This window comes from Notothenia coriiceps, unplaced genomic scaffold (genome assembly GCF_000735185.1).
Source record: "Notothenia coriiceps isolate Sejong01 unplaced genomic scaffold, NC01 NC01_scaffold00016032, whole genome shotgun sequence".
Classification (NCBI taxonomy): domain Eukaryota; kingdom Metazoa; phylum Chordata; class Actinopteri; order Perciformes; family Nototheniidae; genus Notothenia; species Notothenia coriiceps.
Genome location: NW_011348733.1, coordinates 30,800 through 46,919, shown reverse-complemented (window position 1 = coordinate 46,919; position 16,120 = coordinate 30,800). Strand labels below are relative to the sequence as shown.

Below are 16,120 nucleotides of genomic sequence, written 5' to 3'. Positions count from 1 at the left end.
GTGCTTCATAAAATGTTAAAACAGCTTTTATCCTCATTTTTCAAATAGTATCAAATGTAAAGGTTTTGTGCATTAGGTAGATATAGTGTGCAGGCTACTGTATTCAATATCTAAATATAGTGTTAATTATGCTGTATCAAGGAAAGCATTGTATATAAAGTCTCTATCTCAAAGTATTACTGAATTAAAGTAGAGGTTGAATGAATAAATGAATCTGTATTGTAAATATGAAGTTAGTCAGGAGATGGTTAGCTTAGCTTAGCATGAAGACTGGAACAAGGGGAATCAGTTTATAGGCCCTTTTTTTATTTAGTTTTTTGTACTGATTAAACAATATACAGTATGTCTTTATTAGTGAGCTTTAGAGGTGTTGGTGGATTTTGTTACGTTGAACAAAGACAGGCCTCTCAGTTTCGCCTTATCAGGCTAAGCTAACTAGCTCCCTCTTATACCTAAATGAACGTCTCTGATGACTCTGCAAGAAAAAAGCGGTTAAGCAAGCTTCCCAAAATGTTAAACTGTTCTGTTAAAACTCGATTTTGTCAGATAAAAAGAGGCCAGGGTCATGATATGACCTTTTCCGTGTCAGTTTATATTAAATGATTGCGGTGAGAGTCATCTTTAGCGCTCGGGGCAGCTACATGCCCAGTTGGTTATTTAGTCTCGTAACAGTGAGTGCTTAATTCCAACTCCATACCAGAGTCACTGCAACTGACCCTCTGTGGCCTCATTATTATTATCCAGTTCAAGATTTTTCTGGGATCATTGTTATCCTCTCATGAGGCCATAAACTCATATTTGTTACCAGCTGGCATTGAATGCTTTACAGCAGATGGACCAGCTGAGGGATGAATTGTTTCATTTTGCTTCTCGTTGTAATCTTTTGGCAGTCTGTTCTGTTCTCTTGTTTGCTGACCTGCTGTGGTTATACTTTTCCCAGTTCACTGCTCCAAAAGGATAAGTGACAGCATGAATGAGAAGCTGAAGCGGCCTGATGGTCACGTATCTGTCCGGAGAGCCTCAGTAACACAAATGTGACCGTGAAAACAGATTAGCAGCAAACGGCTTGAAAACAGACACAAAAATTATGCATTAATCTCCCCTGTGTTTTTGCATTGATTTAAGATACAACAACAAAACAAGTGATTATTGGGATTATTGTATGATTATATATGTTTCTTGTGTTCAGAGCACAGCATGGCGGAGACCCTCACTGTGGCCTTGCGGGTGGCAGAGGAGGCGATAGACGAGGCCATTTCCAAGGCTGAGTTCGATACTGCCAGCCAGGTCATTTAAGTTGTTCACATGTTATAAATACCCTGCTATGTTGTTAGATTGCATATCTACACACTGCCTTGCACTTTGTGTCCCATAAACTGCTGTTTAACTTGTTTTCTTTCAAAACTGTGTACTATAATAATCCTGTGTATTATCTTTAGCCAGTAATGTAGATGCTGGAGTATGTTATGTTGTCCCCCTGAAGTCCTATGAACATGTTCCTCCTTAATCTGACACCTGCTTTTTCTCTTTTGGGTCAGAGTTTAAATCAGATTATAGAAAACTATCGGGATTACGCTGCAATCCAAATCACGGTTTAACTCCAGTATAAAAGAACATCAGGGCCATTTTGAGGCCACAAAAAGAAAAGGGTTATTGGCCATATTTCACATAAGTTTACATCACAAATTAAAAACACTGTCAGATAAAATAACAAAGAAGTAATTTACATTTTTTTTAAACTACACAAATGCCAAATGCTTGCTTTTGAAGGGTTCTGCTTCATCTGCAAAGTGTCACTAAATAAAAGGTACAAAATCACTTCAGGAGATGCAAAACAACTGCAAAACGAGACAAAACAACTACATAATAAGACAAAATCGCTACAAAGACACAAAAATCGCTACAAAGAGACTCAAAGTAACTACAAGAGCTGGAAAACGACCACAAAGAGACTCAATGACGACAAAGATGATGAACAACCATGAACACTGATGGGTTGTGTTGCCCTTTTATATTAAGTGTAATACATTTTGCTGTCCCGGGATATTTTTGCTAAAGCAACTCCATCACTATCTGCAAGTTAAATGCCAAAGTACACTTCTGTTTCCGCAGCCACTTTCTAAAACACTACCGTATGTTCGAAAATATTTGCTCCCCACTAATCCGTATCCCAAAGCTTTTGAACTTAGTACAGCAAATATGTATATTTAGAGCGTACGTTTAGAGGCGTAATCAGCTTATGCTTTGTATTTGTGTGTGTGTGGTGCTGAATAGCTTTCTAATTTGTTTGTTTGTTTGTTTACCAGGAGAAGCAGAATGAGGCTCTGTACCTGCGGGAGCACAGAGGACAGCTCGTTGAGGAACTGTCCAAAACTATTGTGCAGAAAGTAAGAAAGGAAACAGATTTTGCCTCCTGAGCTGCAAATACACACTTTGCACAGTAGCAGTTTTATAGTGTATGGTGCGGTTGACTCACTTTGTTTAAAAATCCAATGTGTAATATTCAATCATCTGTTTTTCTACTCCTAACATATTAAAAACATCCTGAACATATTGAGAGAGAAAATCAGCTGATGTTTGATGTCTGCATTTGAACAGAGAAATCCTCAGAACTAATCATGTCCCTGTGTCTCTTAGATTATTAGTAGGAGACACACTTTGGCTGAGATGAGGGCAGAATATGACCAGGTTGAAAACAACACTGACCTTCATCTTCCTCATCATCCTGACTGTGATCAAGCCTCCAGCTCCATTGAACACCAACCAGGCCTCTGGGTAAAAACGTCTCGCTTTAGTTTGACTTTGCAGTAAATGAACAGGGATGTGTTCAAAACAATTATTTTTAAAAGGGTATTATAGTTGTTATTATTAAAGATTAAACCAGTGGTTGTGTACAAAAAGAAAAAATGAATGTTCTTTTACATTTCTCAGAAGGTTTGATTTTAAGTTTTTATATAAGCCATTTAATATAACACAAAACTGTTTGATAAGAGAATTAAAAACCACATTAATGCACCAGTTTTCACAAACTAATAATATCACACAACTCAAGTGATCAAAAAAGGTTTTCTATTCTAAAACACTTGAATGGTGACACCTGCTGGTTAAACTTGTTAACAGGCTCTATTAACTTCACCTTATTGCAGACTCCCAGTGACAATAACTTTTATTTTGATCGCTCTCCTCTCAGAGGTCACACTCTGCTTTCTCCCTGCTGGAAAATAATCCTGCCGATCAAATACAAAGCACTCAAACGCTGAAGAAGAAGGAGGGAGGCACTCTGCCGACCTGGAAGAGTGTCGACCGGCTGGACAACGCTGGTGAGATCCTACTCCTCTTTAACTTTTAAAACCAACCACGCATCCTCCTTTTGATTGGTTCATTTATTTATTTAGCATAAATGACTGTCCATAATGTGTCTGTTTCTGCATGATGTGTGCGCTCACATTGGCAGCGGTGTCGTCGGTGCTGAAGAGTCCAGACGGGAACTGGATGGCCCTGCAGAGCGCCCAGCTGCCCCGCCCCGGCCTGCTGACGAAGAGGAAGAGCCCGTTCTTCAGCGCCCTGGAGAGGGAGGCTGAAGTCGTGTCCGCCTACGAGGGAGTGAGCTCCGATAACGAAACCAAAGCCGACAGCTCGTGGGGCGGCGTCCTGCAGGAGATCCACAGGAAGATGGCCGACTCGAACCTGCAGGACGGGACCCCCTTCCAGCTGCCGGGCAGCAGAGACGAGCTGTTCTGCGACTCGGAGGGCGAGAGGAAGCCCAGATCTCTGCTGGCGCTCTTTAAGAGGAAGGTGCCCGCTGAGATCAGGAAACCGGCATCCTCCAGGAGGACGAGCATCATCGACGTGAACTTTAACGTGGAGGGAAATGGAGAGGAAGAGGAGGGAGAGGTGGCTGCAGAGCCAGACGTTCTGAAAGTGAGGAGATCCCGGAAGAAAAGGAGGAGTAAAAAACAGCTGTCTTCTTCTGTGCGGGTAGGAAATATCATTTCAAGAAACTAAGAACAGATGAAATGAAATGAGAGGATCTTGTAATAATTACAGGTAGAAAAGTGTTGAATTAAAATAATGAAACTGATGAACATGGTTCTATAGCATGTCTTAAAGTCTTTACAACTCGCTGATATTGTAAAAAATAACAGAGCTGTTAAAATAAACGACTCAAAATGATCAGCAACAATGAAATGATGAATTAAATAATCAAGCAAGTTGATTAAATAAGATTAAACGAAAAATGAATAAAATGTGAACTTTATTCCTGATGAACGAAAATATCATATATATATATTTTAATATAAAATAACTACAAATATCCTGTGTTTCCTCATCGGTAATAATAGTGAGAGGAGAAGCACTGCTGTGCTCTCTATAAATATAACTAGCTGGATCGAATTTCCCCACATGTAGAAAAGTGAATATACTCAAATGCACATCTCATGACGATAACAGAAGGTAGGACTTCAGGAAATATACATTTAATCTGAATTCTATTCTTCCTTACAGTCACAGGACGACAGCGAGGAGGACGACCGTTACCAACAAACATATGAGGCTGCGACCCCGGACACTTTGACCTCTGGAGCCTCGACCCCTGAGTCTGATGACCTTGAGAGTGACATCACAGGAAGTGGAGCCAATCAGACGGAGCAAAATCTCACGTCACAACCGCAATTTTCTCAGTCCTCCAGCGGAGAAGAAGAGGCTGAGGATGGAGGAGCGAGAGATGATGAACAGAGGGAGGAAGAGAGGCAAGAAAGGGAGGACGGATATGAGGAAGATGAGGGTCTTTGGAGGATGGAGATCGACCCTGAGGAAGAGGAAGGGGACGATGAAGAGATGGAAAGCAGATTGTACAGACTCGTCGCACACTCCAGACGAACATACTTCTCTTCAACGGACGACGATTTAGACAAAGTTGGCCAGAGTGACGCCGAGTGTGACGAAGACGAGGATGAAGACGTGGAGGAAGAGGAAGAGGAGGAGAAGGTGGGGAGACTAAACTCAAAACTCTGTCAGCTAGAGAAAGAAGTCCGGGCCAACCAGTTCTCCTCCACAGAGGACGAGCTGGACAGAGCTGGAGTCATGGATGAAGAAGAAGAAGAAGAGAAGAAGGAGGGAGAGGAGCTGACGGTGAAAGTGTGCAGATTAGTCAACCAAGCCAACGCAACCTTGTTCTCTTCCACGGAGGACGAGTTGGACCGCGTAGGAAGAGGCGATGATGAGGGGGAGACGTTGTGGAAGATGCAGCAGGAACATCTGGACGTCCAGAACACTCGACTCAGAGATCTGGCCAGCCTGGTCAGCGCCTCTCAGTTCTCTTCCTCTGAGGATGAGCTGGAGAGAGTTGGAGAGACGGAGGACGAGGAGGAAGCAAACGAAGAAGGAATTGAGAGGGAAGAGATTGTGGGAGACCCGAGAGAGTCCTTTGAAGAGGTAGACGTGGACATGTTTGATGAGATGGGTGAAAATGAGGAAAGAAAGACTGAGAGTGGTGACGTTAAAGATGGAACAGAGGTAAAGGAGGGTGGCATGAAGGAGAGAGCACCAGCTGAGGACGCATGTGACGAAAAGGTGTTAGAAGAGGAGGCGGTTCAAGAAGCTAAGGGCTCAGAGAGGAGACACGAGATGGAGTTTGAAACCGTCATACAAGCTGAGAAGACAGAGGAGGTCTTAAACAAGGCAGAAGTCCAACAGGAAGTGGAAGAGACACAAGAAGAGGGTCAGGACGCAGAAACAGACAGCGATGTGGACGACGCAGAGTTCGAGAGGATCATCAGCAGCATGTTGATGATGACTTTGGAAGACATGCAGGTCGTCGGGACATTAGAGGACGACGCTACGGAAGATAGGAGCGGAAATATAGAAACGGAGGATACAGAAGAGAGTGCAACCGTTGGGGGATTCGAGGACAGCGCTGTCGATGCACGAAGCACTGAGGTATCAGAGGAGGCAGTCAAAGGAAACGAGCAAATTGGAGGAGACATTTCCAGGAACAAGGAGAGTGAGGACGCTACAGGCGGGAAGGAGAATGAGGGGGAAGACACAGATGTACAAGAAGGACACATACATGCAGCCATGGGAGAGACACCTGAGGTCAAACAGACATGTGAGAGAATAGAAGTGGGTGATGAGGGAAGAAGAGGAGCAGTCCTGAAGGAGGGGACAACGATGGGGACACGGGGGGATCGTGAAGTTAAAGAAACAGATGAGAGACGTGAAGAAACCAAAGACAGTGTGGAGGACATGGAGCAGAGCAGCACGTCTTCTCCTCACGGTCTACTGTCACCTGAGGAGATTCAAAATGTAAGATCTTTATTTTTTGTCTGGCTCTGCACACTGATGATGATCACTCCCTGCAAGAGGAGCACAAGTCTGATGCTGCTCAAAACCTGCTTATAACACTTTTTATGTTCCCCGCTAACAATGTGTTGAGATTATTACATTTAAGTGAGTCTGTGTAAATTGAAAGAGATTAATTAATTCAATAGATGAATTTATAAGCATTAAAACACACCTTTACAGCACGCTGAGAGCTTTTGATGCCTTTCTTCTGCCTGGCCTCTCAAAGCATCTAAATCTAATATAAATATCTCAATACATTGTTCTTTAAATTAGTCGATTAGCATCTGCTAGTTGAGTTGGTTCTAGTGCATCGTTTTCTACCATGCAACTTCTTTCACCAACAAAAACAACAACACACACATAACTCATGTTCTATCAATTTGGTTTCTAATGTGGTTTAAATATCTTAGCATGAGGCACATTTACAGGTTTACATTTGGAATTTAATGAGATGAGAAGAGAAACCTAATATTTCCATATCAACAGGTTCTGTTTCGGAGAGGCTGAGCATTATAAACTTCTACGTAGCTGGGTTTGAGCTCATTTCTCCTTTGCTAACTAACTACTAACACAACTCTGCCTGATGCTGACTTCCCCTGTCTGTCCTGTGTTTTCTTCTTCTGTGGTTCTCTGTGTGCTGTAGGGTAGCGACTTGGAGCTTTACAAAACTATTCAGTTCATATCCACTCTGCTGGAGCAGGTGAGATCTAGCTTTGGCTTCATAAAGGCTTCATTTCAATTTATCACACGTTCTTCTCTCAATGCTTTCATATCATTTCTGTCTTCTTTCAATATGCTGGTATGCTTGTTGCACTGAATGAATTGTATTTCATCCATTCAAGTTATTCACTGTGGATATGATAAATCCCCCTCCCCCCTTTTGTTTGTTCAAAGCAATAGTGTGAATGAGTTTTCAGCTTTATGGACACTTTTTATAAAAAATCTCTCATGTGATAAACGAATAACTCACAACAGCAACATCCAGCCGTCACCATGACCACATCAACCAGTATTTCCTATAGACAGCATATATTTGTGTATTTGTCTATATTTGTTAGACGCTTTTACCCAAAGCGACTTGCATACATTCAGTACTGTGGACAATCCCCACAGGAGCAATTTGGGGTGAAGTGTGTTGCCCAGGGACACAACGACATGCTGACTGCAGTGGGGCTCAAACTCTGATTCGAAGTCCAGCACACTAACCACTGAGCCACAGCCTCCCATATATATCATTTGCATATAATATCCATGATTAGCAAAGCAGTTAGGAAAAGAAGCATACATGACCCACCCTGTTTCTGACTCCAGTGTAGTGTTATTTCTTTGGGCACAAGTGAAATTGAAATTTTTTCCTCGGTGTCAGAGGTACTCGGCGGTGTCTCTGTGTAGCATCACCACGGAGGTCCTGAAGGTTTTGAATGCCACTGAGGAGCTGCTGCTGCAGGGGGGAGGAGACGGCCCCCCACCCTGCACCCCGCTGCCCCCCCACACCGACCCCAAGAAACTGGACCAGCAGTTCTCCAGACTGGAGGAGAACGTAAGATCAGCTTTTTATATGTATTCACTGCAGATGGCTCTGTTTGAAGAGTGTGAAGCTACTGATGACACGTTTCAGTTGAAGCTGTTAATGCACAAATCGGTCATTATTGAAGAAACTAACTTAATATTTGAAATCAACTGCAACAAAGTATGTTGTAAAACCTTTTTATAAATATATGTGTCGCTATAGTATGTTCTTACATAATTTTTATTAAAATTTGCCATGGGCTACTAAGTTGACTTTCCTAGAAAAACACAATATATAAACGGGTTTAATTCAGATAATTACATATGTTTCCAATTTAAAAGACCAAGTTTAGCAGTTATTGTTGTGTTAACCTGGACGTGCTGCAGGCAGGGGCGCCGTAATGGGGTGAAAAGTTAGGACGATTCTAAGGGCCCGTGACTGACAGGGGCCCAAACAATTTTAGAACATTAAGGAAAAAAAATGTAAGTAACCAATGTGATCATCTTTTCATGGGGCCCAAAATCCCTGGCTGCAGGTGTACGTGGCGGCTGGAGAGGTGTTCAGTCTGGAGGCGGAGCTTGGAGACCTGGAGGAGGTCGCCCGCGCCGTCTGCAGCGACACGCCCGGCCTGGAGCTCAGCTTCCTGGAGGAGCAGGTCGCCTCGGCCGCCGCCAGGGTGCAGCAGTCTGAGCTGCAGGTGGGTCCATGTGTGACTCTGTTTTTAGCTGAACATTGTATATTAAAGGTCCCCTATTACACTGTTGTTCATCAACATATTATAGGTCTCAGATATATACAAAACATGTCTCTGAAGTGTTTGGCTCCAAACACCAATCAGATCATTGCAGCATCCCATAATCCCCTCTGTTTCAGCCCTGTTTCAAAAGTGCTGATTCTCTGTCTGTTACTTTAGATGAAAATAAGGAGCCCCCTCCCCACGCCCCTCTGAGAGACATCTGGTTAAAAAGAACACAATGGTGCTCTACGAGGAGATTCAGGCGATAAAGGGGGGGGGGGGGGGGGGGGTTACCTTGGTTGGTGATTGGCTAATGGTTACACAAGCCAGAAAAATCGTTATGACATCATAAAGTGGCCAAAATCTGATCAGCTCATTTTCAGACAGGTTTTTATATAAATGGATCAGGACAAAAAGTGAGAGAATCATTTTTTATGAAACTTTTAGAATCTCTTTACACAGAGGGGACACATGTTGATGTATAAAATACATTAAAAAGTGGATTTTGCATATTAGGTTACCTTTAAATACTTACTGCCATGTTTGGGAGCTGTGTGAAAAGTTAATGAAACACAGATCGGCCTCATGGGGGCGCTGTAGTCAAAGGTTTCATATTGGAAAGACAACCGTAACAACATCTGTGTGATCTTAATCAAACATGTTTCTGTTGTTCCTGCTTCAGATTTCTGACATCTCGGCCAGAATTGCTGCTCTGAAGAGTGCGGGCCTGAATGTGGAGACACAGCAGGCCCGCTTCACCAAGACCCGGGCTGTTCCATTTATGGTACATCTATATTAAATTATTATCATCTCCTATTAACCCTCCTGTTGTCTTCGGGTCAAATCTGACCGATTTACTAATTTCATCAATCATAACTTTTGATTGCATTAAGGCTTTATGATATCCTTCACAGTAGACATTTGAACATATACAATTGCTGATCACCACTTTCATTACAGTTTGGATGATTTAGTAAACTTTGTAACACCCATGGTGTTCCCGGTCAAAAATTACCGCCATAAAGAAAAGGTAACCATCCGGATCAGACAAAAAAAACACACACGCAAACACCCACACCCACACACAAACTCTAGATGTTTGTGTGTGTGTCCCCCCCCCTTATGTGCCCAATCCCCCCATGTGAATCACACCTGGCACACGCAATACATGTTCAGTGTCTATTCTTTGTATATTTACTGCAGTTTTTCATGTATACCAGTAGTCTGATACAATATTTACAGTTTGAAAGGGTGTTAAATGAAATGTGGTGATGATTAATGGTTTTTGTGTTAATGTAATAGCAGTTAAAACAGGACCGGGTCATTTCTAGCATTCGGTGCCGTTTCAGCTAGGGTATTCAAAAATAAAAACATAATTTTCCATGTTTTTTAAAATTAATCTGAATGATGGCTTGTTAAAGTATAAGAAAAATATTTTGGTCAAGCTTAGGATATTATGCTTACATTTATTTATTTTTTACCATCCCCAGTTACTGTGTGTGCACCCTGTTACTGTGAAAAATAGTAACAGGGTGGACGGTAACAGGGTGGACATTTTAGGCTAAACTTGGCTATTGCTACATGTGTGATGATAATCAAGCTAGCACTTGGTGACAACAGAAACATATATTTGATAGATATATTCACCATATTTTCTAAATGTAAAACAAATGATCAGTTCCACTAAAAATGAGCATAACAGGGTGGACATTTTATGCTTTACCGCAATAGTTAAGTTCTTTAAAACATTAGAAAAACGTTGAAGGAAGAACGCATTCACTCTGCTTCTGGAAGATTATTTCCCACTCAAAATGTATCCTTCTTCTTCTTGAGTCATTCAAATCAGAGTAACAGGGGGGACATTCAAACAGGGGACACACACTTTATTTTCAATACAAATGAATTAATAACAACAATTTCAATTTGGTGAGGATAATTAGCAAAAGGGTCATACAACACTCACAAAAATGTAGAATTTGTTTGTATTTCTTTGATTTATTTTTGTATATCTGTTACAGAAGTTGAGCAAACATGATTGGGGACACAGCAATTTGGCCTACTTGTGCTAAAATCAGAGTAATTATTTATAATTTTTAATATCCTGGCTAAATAACATTGTTGTTTTATGGTAGAGGGTATAAACATTTAAAACCAAGCTTTTTAAAAAAAAGCATTAGACCTTTTTAAATACAAAATATATGATATAATGTGGTGGGGACCTAAATGGCACCGAATGCTAGGAATGACCCGACCGGTCAAATTTGACCGCGAACACCGCGGGGAAACGAAGACCATAGGATTAGGGTTAAGTACCACAACATTGTCAAACAGCTCGGGCAAGAATTCAAACTGGTGTTGTGTCTTGTGTGTTTGCAGCCGGTCACTGTGGACTCATCGAGGCAGCAGAGAAGGAGACTTCCTGCTCCACCTGTCAAAGGTAGGAGTGTGTAATAATTATAGGAAACCTACTGCCTGTGTGATGCAATACATATGAATTGTCTCAATTCATGTTTTTGTAGATGGTGTAAAAGAATTAACATACCTATATGTTCCATACTAGCAGGATCAAATATATTTAACTTGGATGGTTTAAGAGTGTTTTTAGATTAACATTTTACTACAGATTTTTTTTGGTTTGCATACTAACTGTTGTGAATATACTTAAATGTAACGTTCGGTATGGGAAATATTTGTATGCAGTTATACTGTAGTCTCATTATTGAATCTTTGGAGACACAAAACTAATTATAAGACGTACTTGTCCAAACATTTTTATACAAAGATGCATTAATAACCAGCCGCTGCTTTTGTTTATCTCAACACCATAACATTGAAAAGAAACAAGAGATACAGGTGTAGTTGAGACAAAAATGTGTTCAATATGCAGGGATGTATTTGTATTTGAAATTACATTTAAATTAATGCATAATTTGATTTTTCCTGCCTTTTGTTTGATCTCTCTCTCAGAGGAAAACTAAGTGTCTGAGCGAGACGTCAGCAGTGCCTTCGCCTGCTCCTGCAGGACAGCGTGCCTTCATTTATTTCATTTAGACTAACATGCCTCAAATAACACAGGATCAGCGCTGTGTGTCTCTGAAACTGTTTATCCTGTCAACTGTTCAACATGTACAGTAGACATATCTACCGTATAACATTTGAGTTAATCTGGTGAAGAGGAGAGGGTTAACCCTTCAGCTCGGCAGAAAGTTACTAACATTTGTCTTTTAAAACTCTTTTATTTCCACAAAGTGGGATAAAACTGAAATGATTACACTAGTGTATTACAGCAGAGGACAAGAAATCTTGTTTTAATGAAAATATTTTATTTAGATTCATTTTTAACATCAGTAGTAGTCCATTTACCTTGCTGATGAAAACAGCTATACAAACATTGTATAATGACCGAAAAGAAACTGAAGTGATCGTTTAAAACCTGCATTTACACCATTTTTACTGTTATACCACAAATATACAGATACATGGGAAATAATGACAAGTATTGCTGCTAGACTGTATCATGTATAAAATAAATATTGATATGTATGTTTGAAATGTTGTGATGTACAGCAAACCAATCAGTATGTTTTCTGCCTCTTACTTAGTTCAGAAAATAAAGTAAACTCTAAAAAGACCCTTTGCCTTACTGTATGAATGTGTCTCTCCGAGGTAAACAGCAGTGAGACGCTGTGCTCCGGTGAAGGTGGGTGTAATGGTGAGGAATGTAGCCTGTATTTTTGAGATGAGGATGTGACACCCGAACATGAGATTCCTGCTTGTGAAGAAGGTGTGGGAACGACACATATATAACAGACGTCTTTCAGAAAGAAATGGTCTGAAAACAAACATCCAGCGGCGTCACCTCTGACGCCGCAGTAAACACGAACGAGTGACCTGAGAAAAGTAAATGTAGTTCTTATGTATTAAATACTCTCATGGTTTATCAGATGTGAAGCAAAGTGAGAATACATTATTCTGTCCTTGCTGTTTCCTCATGGAGGTTCGGTGTTTTTCTCTTTTAATGCTCAAATGAGGAAAATAATAAGTCTCCCTCACATAGTGATCCAGCTCTGTCCCAAAGCCTTCTGGGATACGTAGTTTTGGGTCAGGAGCTCTCTGACACTAAGAAGCGCTCCCTCTGGTCGGGAACTATGAATCCTTCTTTCTGCTCGCTCTCTCTTCGGTCCGACATCACGAACGACTGTTTGTGGTCGATGACGGCCGCGCTGTCTTTGTCCGGAGCCTCGACCTCAGCGTAGGAGGGGTGGCCGGACCCCCGTCTGAACTTCATGATGGGCCAGCGGGTGGGCCGCCGCTGAGGGGGAACAAACAATGGAGAAATTAGCAAAAACACATGGGTTTGTTCAAGGATTACTTCGACATAATATATAGAAAACCTTTGCAGACCAGAACATAGAACTATATACCCTTCATGTATTTAAACGTATTGGAATGAGAGGTGTTTTTCTGCACTGCAGAACGTCCCTACAACATCTTCCACAGTACATTGCACTATTATAAATAATATAATAACTTTTTAGGCCAAGAGAGCCTTTTGAATGTTATAATAAAACTCATAAAAGGCATATTTTGTATTTAACTTACATAGAAGGGTGCAGAGGAAGTGTGTCATTGCTTCAGTTTTGTGGTTTTGGGGTCACTGACCTCCATGAAGAAGAGGCTGGCCCTGCAGGTGGGGTGGGTGTACATGTAGACGGACATGAAGACAGCAGCTCCCATAATAACTATCACCATGACGATACCCGCCAGCAGCCCAGTCTGCAGCTGCTCGTCGCTCTCTGCGGGGGGGTCCTGGTGTCGGGCTGTACAGAGAGGGTTTATAGGTTATGGACTTGGACGATGTGCATCTCCTCGTCAAGAGAACTCAATACAATTGGTCTTAAAGAAGCTCATGCAGATATTTCAGCGCTGGAAACATAAATAGTTCACACGTTGTGGCTTTAACTATCAGGTCAAATGCAAATATTTACATTTTGACTTAAGTTTTGCTTGAAAACTGCTAAAAATAATTACCAAAATGTCGATCAGACACATAGCAGGGGAATTACTTACCTGCTTCATTGATGTGCAGAGAGATCTTTGTGTCATCTAGAGAAAGAAAGCAAACATAAGGTCATTAATCATACATGTAGCAGCATCTTTTGACTCAAATGTAATTAAGCTTTTTCAGGCGGTACAGAAGTACTAAACTTTACTATTCTGAATTTGTAATGAGACACTGCTACACTACGAACCGTTGTGGTAGGTCCCCAAAAAGTGTGCGGCCATTTGCAAAGAATTTGAAGTAAATCTTTACGAAACATCCATATTTGATGTTTTCTTACATCTGTTTTATTGTGTTGCGCTGTTGGAGGAGCCTGTGACCTAATATGTTCATTGTGACTACACGGTAGCTATGCACACATGACAATAAAAGCCTTGCATCTTGAATATTCTAGTTTTTCAAAGATGTTTTGGGATCAACTTTGGGACTTGTTTTTTTCAGAATAAAAATCAAGAGCTAAAAGACAACTAAAGTCTGAGTGCTTTATAGAGTGGGACGTTGCAGCCGTCCTATACTCTGCAGAGACGCACACATACATCGAGTCATCCTTCAGCAGCTGAGGACACTATGCAGTATTTAACATGGCGCTGTGACAGAGGGCTGGGAAATATCTGACCAGTTGACCCTCTGACTGTCAGCCTTTACACAATGCACTGTGTTACCATGCACAGACAACAAGGGTGAACTCTAGATGGGAAGGACACCCCCCCACCCCCCCCGAGCTGAAATCTGTAACTTTAACTGTAATGACTTTTCTTACGTTTACATTACATGACTGTAAAACCCCTGATGTGCAATAACACTACCTGTACATACAAAACGTACCCTCGTGCCATTCACCCTTTATTTGTTCTTTCAACTTGTTTACAATCGGCAAACGGCACCAGCTACCTCTTTAATTTGATATGGTCCCTTTTTTTTAACCATTGTGTACTTATCTGCTATTTATTTTTGTTACTGATTGTGTTTTTTATTAGTAAAAACGTGTGCATACTTAGTTATTATTATTTGTTTATATGTAAGTCTATTCTCTTTACTTTATCTGCACTATCTGCTGTTGTAAAAATGTACATTTCCCTATCAATATGTATATATGACCCAATATGTATATATGTTCATTTTAATGAATTTCTTATTTTATAGTTATTTTGTCATTTTTAATTTCTATCTTTGATTTTATCTTTAATTGTATTAATCTGTTTTAATCTGTGCTCCATCATGTTAAGCAATCAAAACAAGGACTATTAAAAGTAGTGGTAGGACTTTCTAAGTAACACACGTTGTTTACTAGATGGCTGAAAGCATGCTGTCAGCTGACCTTCTGCAGCTCTGCTGGTTGGAGGCTGCTCACTGGATATTATTTCTCTGCTCTTGCTGCTGCGTGTTGGTGGGCGGGTGGTGGGGGACGTCCTGCGGGGGGGGGCGGGGGGCGTGCTGGAGGTCCTCTGATGCATCGCGGTCGTCATGACAGCAGCGGTCGTATGTGGGAGTTGGCGAGACGAGGTGTTGCTGACGTCTGTGAGCCGGAGGCAGGGGGGATCTCTCCTCTGGAAAACAAACGGTTGTAAACTCAGACACAAGTTTCAACTAAATTTGACTTTCTGTAGTTTTATTAAAATGCTAGAATAATCCGAACCTCTTCCGGGCAGCCGAGGTCGACCCAGTTCTGCCGGTTACGATCAAAGCCGCTGGAGCATCTGAGAAAGGAAGTAGATATTAATACGTACACGAGCTGTGATTTCAGGGTCAAGACAAAGTGTTTACGGGACAAATCTCAATAAAGCTTTATCACAACCAAAAATGTAATGTTTCTTTACATATCTATCTCCAATTGAATAGCTCCACATGTAGTAAAGCAAGAGAGAAACAGGGCTTACATAAATTGGTCCCTACCTAAAGGGTATGTCCATATTTGTCTCAGGTATATCCCAGTACTACAGCCACCTGCTCCTCGTTGAAAAGCTGTTTGTTATGGCTGCAAGGACACACTTTGCCAAAACTATTTTAATGTATCTGCGTTCCTCATTTTGAGAGAATTCAGCCAAGCTGAAGTGAGGCTTCTGAGTTCATCTGATCAAGTGCGTATCTTCCTGACTTTATATATACCAAAAAGGACATTGAGAGATCTAATGAATCCCTTAGATGGAAATCCCTTTAGGAAGGGAGCTTTGCTGCCAGTACAGACGAGAAGAGCATGTGCAGCAGTAACTTCAATACAAGAGACGTGTGTATATATATATATATATATATATATTTATAAAACGGACAAGTCAAATCAAGCAATCTGATTGGTTCTTAGCCGTGATATACTGAGCGTATACCACGGGTAGAATTGTAGTTACTTTTCACAACAAGTCAGTATCCCTCCGCGTCTGAGAAAAACTGTATACAGTTGGGCTGAAAAGCAAACTGCCTGCACTTTGCTTTTCGTCGGGCCGAACCCCTTAGCTGTGATATACTGAGCATT

General features: G+C 41.3%; 2 protein-coding genes across 2 annotated transcripts in view; one reads left to right on the top strand and one right to left on the bottom strand.

The window, feature by feature from the left end:
* The window catches only part of myripa (myosin VIIA and Rab interacting protein a), a 27,574-nt gene extending 14,832 nt beyond the window's left edge, over nucleotides 1-12,742 (top strand). The window contains exons 6-16 of the mRNA XM_010775742.1: nucleotides 1,190-1,287; nucleotides 2,307-2,387; nucleotides 2,638-2,775; nucleotides 3,191-3,320; nucleotides 3,455-3,978; nucleotides 4,507-6,306; nucleotides 7,712-7,885; nucleotides 8,391-8,552; nucleotides 9,274-9,375; nucleotides 10,968-11,028; nucleotides 11,559-12,742. Coding sequence (XP_010774044.1) covers nucleotides 1,190-1,287; nucleotides 2,307-2,387; nucleotides 2,638-2,775; nucleotides 3,191-3,320; nucleotides 3,455-3,978; nucleotides 4,507-6,306; nucleotides 7,712-7,885; nucleotides 8,391-8,552; nucleotides 9,274-9,375; nucleotides 10,968-11,028; nucleotides 11,559-11,569 — 3,281 coding nt within the window. The 3' untranslated portion in view covers nucleotides 11,570-12,742. The remainder of the gene's footprint in view (nucleotides 1-1,189; nucleotides 1,288-2,306; nucleotides 2,388-2,637; nucleotides 2,776-3,190; nucleotides 3,321-3,454; nucleotides 3,979-4,506; nucleotides 6,307-7,711; nucleotides 7,886-8,390; nucleotides 8,553-9,273; nucleotides 9,376-10,967; nucleotides 11,029-11,558) is intronic.
* Nucleotides 12,694-16,120, bottom strand: part of LOC104949381 (plexin domain-containing protein 2) — a 9,279-nt gene continuing 5,852 nt past the window's right edge. The window contains exons 10-14 of the mRNA XM_010775744.1: nucleotides 15,290-15,350; nucleotides 14,972-15,200; nucleotides 13,662-13,697; nucleotides 13,254-13,411; nucleotides 12,694-12,903 (exon numbers count right to left, since the gene is read on the bottom strand). Coding sequence (XP_010774046.1) covers nucleotides 12,694-12,903; nucleotides 13,254-13,411; nucleotides 13,662-13,697; nucleotides 14,972-15,200; nucleotides 15,290-15,350 — 694 coding nt within the window. The remainder of the gene's footprint in view (nucleotides 12,904-13,253; nucleotides 13,412-13,661; nucleotides 13,698-14,971; nucleotides 15,201-15,289; nucleotides 15,351-16,120) is intronic.